Here is a 7890-nt window from a genome sequence, read left to right on the forward strand (position 1 = left end):
CCTGCGCCTTCTGACATCGCTTTCTGATTGCGGCCAGTTATTTAACCACATGAGTCATCGCCCTGCTATGATATTTGGAGGCTCATACGTTAGGGCTACAGAAGAATTACATGACTACTGCAAACATTATACCTGGTGTTCGGCTCCAAAACCTACGCGTGAAGTGTTTCTTCCAGTACGCGTGCATCGAAAAAACACCATCGCTGATACTGTATGATGTTCCGCAGCTTCAGTCTTTCAAAAAACTTTTAGAAAACCTTCAGAAAAGCTGCAGCTCATCCATAAAGTTTGTTATCAGTTGTACGATTAAAGCCCTTGCCAAACGCTCCCTCCCCACGAGACGACAGCAACTGCCATTAATTATTCCTTATCAAACAGTTTTTCTATTGCTCCCTTCAAAATTGATAGAAGACATAGCGACCTCTAACTACTTAAAATTCTCTCACTCGTCCTTTTGAGCATTTCTGGGATATTTCTAATAAACCCAGGAAGAGAGAGAGCCCTCTGATGCCAGCTACCATTGCCTGTTGACTTCAAATCACTCGTGCACGGTAGAGGAAATCTTCCCACAAAACCTGGCAAATCCCTCACCCCTAAAAAAATTTAAAAAAAAATTAAAAAAAAAAAAAAAATGGGGTTTGCGAGTCCTCCCTCACTCCCCAAACCTCCTGTTCTCCCTTCACCTCGCCTCACCGCATCTTAGTATTTTAGGGCACAGGTTTGCCGATAGAGTTTGAATTTTTTGCTTTTAAGGATTTGTAGCTGCAGTTTAATATTGGAATCCACCCACAAACACCCAACGCTTTGTCGGAGGGAAAGCAGATACCGCAGATCTGGAGAACCGCTTAGGAAAAAAAAAAAAAAAAAAAATCAGTTTAATTCAACAAACAAGTTAATCCAGATTAGCTTTCTGCGCATCAAGTGCGCTAATAATGCTTCTGTAGCAACCGAGGGCTGACCAGAGACAGGACACTGTCAAATACGAGGCTAATACAGATTACATGCTCCCAGGGCAATGGCTTTAGTAAGACAACTCATTTTGGACGGAGTACAAGAGCAGCACGCTCAGAGGAAGCCCCCGGCGGGCAGCAGAATAAATTACATCGCACACAGCAGTCCTCGGTGCAATATTTGGGTCTCCTTCAGGGAATTTCTTGCTAGCCTTAAAGCTCACCGGTTGCAGAAAGGCTGCAAAAATTGAGGGGAAATACATGCAAATCTACAAGTCATTAAGAAGTGCTTTACTAACACGGCTGCTTAAAAAACAAGCTATGAATGGTGGTGCCTTTTTTTTATTCTTTAGGAGGACAAGGAAATCTTTGAAGAGCGCAATGACTTCACCAGAACTTCCCGCAGCGTCTCCTGGACTTGTCTTGGCAGGAGGCTGTGCATCGGTTGCTTCATAAATTATTACTAGGGAATATGAAAATCTTACGCCTGCTTGCTCTTGGAATGGCACAGCTTACCCCAGGTTTATTTACCTTTAGAAAAATGAAATTTGCTCCCCGGAAGATCTGCCTCCCGGAGGGCTCAGACCCAGAGACGAAGCCACAAAGACTGAATTTTTGTCATATTTGACTGCGTCGCCTGGCAGAGCAGGCTGAGGCAGCTAGATGCTATTGCAGTACAAATAAGTTTTATTTAAGTATCTTTCCCTCAATGGGAATTCTTTCTCTCTTCTCTCCAGAAACTTGGAAGCAGGGCAAAAATTCACCCCTACATTAAGCGGCAGTGTCAATCGAATCGTTTACTTCTATCAGCGAAAATTCATTTATGTGTAAAGAAATCCCCACCCCACCCCCCAAAATAAATGCTACATAATCATAAGGGTCTTAAAATGATAGAGAAATGTCTAGAGTGACAGATAGCATAGAAAATAGGCATCGTGACCAACCTATTTTATGTATCAAAACACTTTTCTTTCTAGGTTTCAAGCACTAATTTGTCTTTTTTTATTGTGATGTGGCTTCCAAGAAAGACAGAGTGCAGTATCAGGTCTGTAATACGCTCTGATGGGCAAAGCATTTCTGCTGCCTTGGTCTCGGAGGCGTTTATTAACGGATGGGCCGATAATGTCTATTTTGTGCCTGAGATACGCTTGCCTCAACGCTTCTCACCCGTAGTTGTGTGTTTTATTTTGGAGCAAGCCATACTCGGTCTCCTCCAAACTGTATTACTGACAGATGTAGAAGATGATCTGCTGTAAAAGCAGCCAGCATACATCCCCGAGCACTGCGGGTACGCAAACTCGTCGGCTTTGCTGGTAACGACCTGAGTCTAGAGGCTAAGTGAGGTTTCTATTGAAGGGGACACAAAGCTCAGCGTGAGGGCAGCTGCGGAAGAAACCCGGGTGTAAAATTTGCAAAACCAGAAAGCAAAAATCCCACCCTAGCGCCGGTAGCATCTCACAGAATCACATCTCCGATGAGCAACGAGCCCATAACCACGACGAGCAGCTACTGAATTCCCTGGTTTTGCGTTGGCAGAGGTGTGCGTTACACCGACCGGCCGAAACCCTGCCGCAGCGATGGGCACGCGCGGCACCGCTCGATCCCCGGTGACAGCGCGAACCCCTGGGTACAGCTTCCCGTCGCAAATCAGAGCCGAAGAAGGGGGAGCGGAGCTTCTCCCAGCAGCTACTTACTGTGCGAGAAGCGTTGCGTGATGGGGGTTCCAGGGTAGGGGTAAGTGCGACTCTCCCACTGAATGTTGCCTTCTTGCACCGCTTTGATAAAGCCGTGATAACACTGATGGGCCACACCTAGGGAAAAACAAGATGTCAGCAAAATCTGGGGCACGTTAGGAACAAACTGTGCCCGCACAGTTGCACAAGTGACAGCAATTATAAAGAAAACCTGTATTTAGATTACAAAACACTGGTGGAAATTCAGAGGATTAAAGAGAAAAAAGAAAAGGGACTCTGCAAACGTGGAAATCGGCAACGTTCACCAAACTGATTCACGACATTTCCGATATCTGTCGGCTCTGGCTCGGTAAAGCAAAGCCTTTGTGAAAGGTAAGCACGTGGGAAGCCTTTGCGGAGCTGGTTTCCAGCCTCCTCTGCTGCAACACAAACCTGCTGTCCCCTAATCACAGCCCCAGAGGAGCAGCTGCCCTTCCCTTAACGGACCTTAAGGGACAAATAACGTGCAATAACGAGTTTTTAAGCACGTGCATGCAGCTACTGCACAGGAATTGACAATAAATATGAGAGGAGACATCAGTGATAAAACTCAGTGTGTCTCCGGTGAAAATATTCCTCCTTAGCCGTGCGAGGGAGTAGATCCGGCCGACAACAACTCCTCCGTGGAGCAGGCCAGCCCCAGAGCTGCCATTAATTCTGTGTATGGAGTACACGTGTCTGTGTTTGCCCTGAGAAGGCCCAGAAACTGCTCCCCATGGGAAAAAAAAAAAAAAACAAAAAAATCCACCCAAAAAAAAGGGTCTGGTGAAGATTTATGACTGCAGCAGCTCAGCAGATGCTCGGTGGCATCCGCTGTGCTACGGCAGCCCCTTGCACTGAGGATGCCACGACCTGCCCAGATTTTTTTCAGCCCAAGGATGTGCTTACTGAAAGCCCCATGCCAGGAACCCCTCCAGCAAGAAATCACACTTGAGGATATAAAGCAGGAAGTTTAAAAAAAAAATAAAATAAAATGAAGCCCGGGGTCCTCAAGCAGCTGGTCCTCGAGAGTCACGCGGGAAATGTAATCCGAACTGTAGGATTTCACAGCAGATGTATCCTGATAAACAGGAAAAATTAACCAGAAGAAAACAAATCAAGTGTTTACCTCGAGTGACCTCTCTGCTTCCCAGCAAGCAGGTTGGCGATTACGCTCCCCACTCCTTTTTTTTGCAATAATTGCTGCAAAAACGGCACGGCTGCCCACTACCACTCATCCCCTGAGATTTGAGCCATGGACAACTCATTCCAATGCCACGTTGCGTCTCGGGCTGCTCATCCCTCCCCTCCGCTCCAGGGACGTTTCCCACAGTCGCTTTTTTTTGGGGTGAATCACCAGGTGCTTGTTCATTCCAGCTGCATCCTCTGCATCTCTTAAGGCCACTCCGGGAACAAGCACGCGTGAGAAAGCGTACCCAAGCAGCAACTCAAGAGCCTCGGACACTCAGAAAAAAAACCCTTTCAACAGGGGCGCAGGCTGCTGCTGACCCAAAATTACGCAAAAAGAGTAATTTTGTGCAATGCTCGCTTCTGAAGTACCTGTGGTTTTTTTAACCTTCAGCCTGTTAAACTCTGGGCAAGGCAGAAAATGCCTGGAATCTGAGCAATGCTTTCACATGTGCAGAGAAGTCCACAAATTAGACATCACCCCACACGCCTGCCAAAGGCGTTGCTCACCTGACAACCGCCCTGCATTTTCCAGAAGAAACAAGTTACCCTCGTGCAGCAGCGTGCCTCACTTCCTCCAGATTTAACTGTGGTCTTCTCTTAAACTGTCTGTTTTTTAATGAAGCTTGCCATCAAAATGCGCATCCCCAACAGAAACTTAACAGAAATCATCCAACGTATTCAAAAATTACCAAAGCAGACAGCTTTGCTTGTACCCTTAATCCAAACTTTACCTACCTAGTTGTTGTATCATATATATCTAGCATTAAAATATCCCCATAAGGCTTCGGAATTAATGCCGCACGGAGGCACAGCGAAGTATCTGTATCTCAGGGCTACTCTTTCAGGAAGTCTGAATATGTAGATCTATATTAATGTAGATTTTATACACCACTTATCTTCAGCAGAGCCGTAAGAACCAGACACGGTTTTGTTTCCAGCCAAAAGGATAAGCTTTGGGAGCGTTAATTACTGAGGAAGATGCAAGCGAAGCACAATTACAGCCACATTAGACATGGGACACCGGCAACAGGGGAATGCTGGGTGGTGGAGAGGAAGCTTGAATGCAAGCTCAACAGTGCTGCACGTCAGCAGTGCACGGGGAGCGTTCAAAGGCAACGTAAGCGAGCGGCTGCATCGCACAGGGTTTGGGGTTTCACTCTTTTAAAGCACAAGAGGCCGAGAGGCTCAATTCTGCGCCATTATTTGCAATGCCTTCAGCAAAGCAAGTGACCCGATGGCCGTAGCTGCTTTTCTGGCATTTTATGGAAATCTAATTTTTTGAGTTAAAGGGGGAAAACAACAGGCGAGGCTAAAGCAAAGCAAAGAGCAGTTGGGATAGGAATCTCTGTTCCCACAATTAAAAAAAAAAAAATAATGCACTTTCACTACAGCTGTTTGTACCTTTGATTAGTCGATACCACTGTTTGCAGACAAGGGCAGCAGTTTTGTGCTCCTGATACGGCGAAAGGAAGGAGAGGATATATTCCAAAACCTCTTCTGGGAGCTCCAACATCGATCTGTTATGCCTGGTCTCCTCGACCTCCAGCTCAGCATGCGGCTCATCGTCTTGCTCCATCGTCCCTTCGACCACAGCGTCTTCTGGATCCACGGCCATGAAACCGTCATCTTCACTGTCCGAGGAACTGGCCATGGCATTCCACTTCACAGCTTCAGAGGTGGGGGAAAAAAAAAAAAAAAGACAACTGTAAGGTCACAAAGAAAATCTCAGGCATCAGAAATGCCTCCACATCAAGCTCTACCACAGCAAATCCTAAGTCGAGGACGCGGTTTTTGCAAAGCTTTGAAGCAGGCTGCACACAGTTTAGGAACACGCCGTTCTCCATCGGCGCAGCGCTTTCTCAGGCCACTTCTTCATCTCTCATCACACTCAGCCCCACCATCGCCTACAGACGGTACCAGAGAGAAAAAATATAAACCCGCTGGAGGAATCGCAGCCTCTTGAAGCCCTGCTCCCTTGCTGGGTGCGACAAGGCATCACACCGCCGCACTGCGTTACCCCAGCTGGATTACCGCCGCGCTGGATTACCCCCGCTGGATTACATCGTGGGACCCGGCAGCGATGGGGGAAAAGGATCCCCACCGAACACAGAGCAACCCACGGCGAGCCAGGATGGAAGCGACAGCTTTGCAGCCCCTCCTCCCCTGTGAAACCAGTTTGGCCAGCCAGCCTGCTTTACCCCAAGCAACTTCTCTGCAGCAAGGGGAAAAAATCCCTGTCCCATTCCCCCTTAACACCCCCCTGTAGGTGAGGAAAAAAAAAACCCCCACAGGATTTACTGCTGCTGAAAGGCTGGAATATCAAATATTGTACCTCCAGCTATTCAAAACATCTTAAGTATAAGGTACCATACCGATGACAGAAATACATCCTGAAATAAATCCATCTTAACCAGTGGCTGCGTCCAATTTGGCCAGTTGGCATGGTCTGCAGTTAAACCCATGCCCATTGCTGCGAAACAAATCCCTGGACCCTATTTCCTAGGAAGCAGCCGACCTGTTTTGGGGAGAGCGGTGACAGTTTTCCCTTCCAGCACGGCTGTGTGAAGACCAAGGGATGCAACTGCTCCGTGACTACACACAGATTGATAACTCACACCACAATAACTCACGAGGATGATGCAGGGACTTCCTTTTCCAGAAACTACAATCACAAATTCCCTTTTTGTCTTTTTCCTAGCACAGCAGGTTGTAATGAGGGACCCAAAACAGGGCAAGCTCTCAGCTCTTATGTCGCTCAGCGCGAGTTTCTCCCGACACCACGGGGCAGAGGCTGCCCAGGTCCCAGATCGACCGAGACGATGGGATGCAGATCAACACAGTCCATGGGACAAATGCCACCCGCAGCGAGCCCAGGAAGCAAACCTGCTCCTCAAAAGGGAACACACCACACAGCTTTTTGCCCAACGTTATTTAAATACAAGTAACTTGGCACCACGGTGGTCATAAACTATAGTATTTTATTTTTACCACACTCAGTATTGCAGAAAACATGGCCGGAAGGAATTGAAGTTACCTAGTTATCAGGAATAAACGAAGCTGTTGTCACAAGCTTCCAGCAATGCAAACTCTGCTGTCTTCCCCAGCTAAACCCAGGGTTTTCCCATCCCGGCATACACCGAGCCGAAGAGCCCTGGGAATAGCAGACGGCGGAGATGTGGAGCGGAAAAGCTTGGCATGACAACTAATTCTTGCTCAGAAAAATGACGTTCGACAGCATTACTCTCCACTTTTGTCAGGTTCCCCGATGAAGCAGCTTCAGAAAATCCATGGGGCTGTCAATCTTTGGGAGAAACCACGTCAAAATTAAACTTATAGTTATCATCCTAACAGATGCTCCGCACGTTTTCCCGTGTCAGAAATCCTTCTTAGAGTCAATGTTATGACAGAGAAAGGCTGAAACCCAAACGCTTTGACACAAGCGCCGCCGCTGCCAAACGGCATTACGCAGCAGATAATACACGAATTCTCAAACATTAAGAAATGGAAATGTGAAGGGGAAAAAAAAAAAATAAAAAATCGCAGAGCTGCACTAAAAGAATAATTAAAAACCAGAGGGTTGGGTCTTTTCCAAGCAAAAACGTCTATCGTCGTGAAGCGTATGTGCTGATTTCCATCTTGACACAGCATGGCAGGGAGCCAGGGGCTGCCGGTACTCCAACCTCGGGATGCGGTTTCGCTGGAGCCGGGGAGTTCAGAGTAAGGAAGGTCGGTCCCTATCTCAGGGTTTGGGAAAACAGAGAGCAGCACATCTACCCAGGCGGAGCAGAAGGCATTTCACACCCTAAAAATGTGCTAGAAAACCAAACAGAAGAGCATTTACATCCCGATCAGGTACAATGGGACACCTGCGGGTGACAACGCCAAACATAAGCCTGGGCTCCACAGGTTCACACAAGACATCTGTTGTGTTACTAAGGTTTAGAAGCAAAGATTATGTGTTTCCCCAACAGCTTTTATTTACCTTCTAAATAATGTCCAAAACCTGCTGCAGGAAATCAGCTGAGAAGTGCAGGAAT

General features: G+C 47.2%; 1 protein-coding gene across 1 annotated transcript in view; it reads right to left on the bottom strand.

Annotated features, from left to right (window-relative positions):
• The window catches only part of FBXO42 (F-box protein 42), a 36043-nt gene extending 30539 nt beyond the window's left edge, over positions 1 to 5504 (bottom strand). Inside the window, exons 1-2 of the mRNA XM_009895384.1 lie at positions 5255 to 5504; positions 2645 to 2761 (exon numbers count right to left, since the gene is read on the bottom strand). Of these exons, the coding sequence (XP_009893686.1) occupies positions 2645 to 2761; positions 5255 to 5504 (367 nt within the window). The remainder of the gene's footprint in view (positions 1 to 2644; positions 2762 to 5254) is intronic.
• Positions 5505 to 7890: the final 2386 nt, after the last annotated feature.

This window comes from Charadrius vociferus, unplaced genomic scaffold, assembly GCF_000708025.1.
Source record: "Charadrius vociferus isolate BGI_N301 unplaced genomic scaffold, ASM70802v2 scaffold1091, whole genome shotgun sequence".
NCBI lineage: Eukaryota > Metazoa > Chordata > Aves > Charadriiformes > Charadriidae > Charadrius > Charadrius vociferus.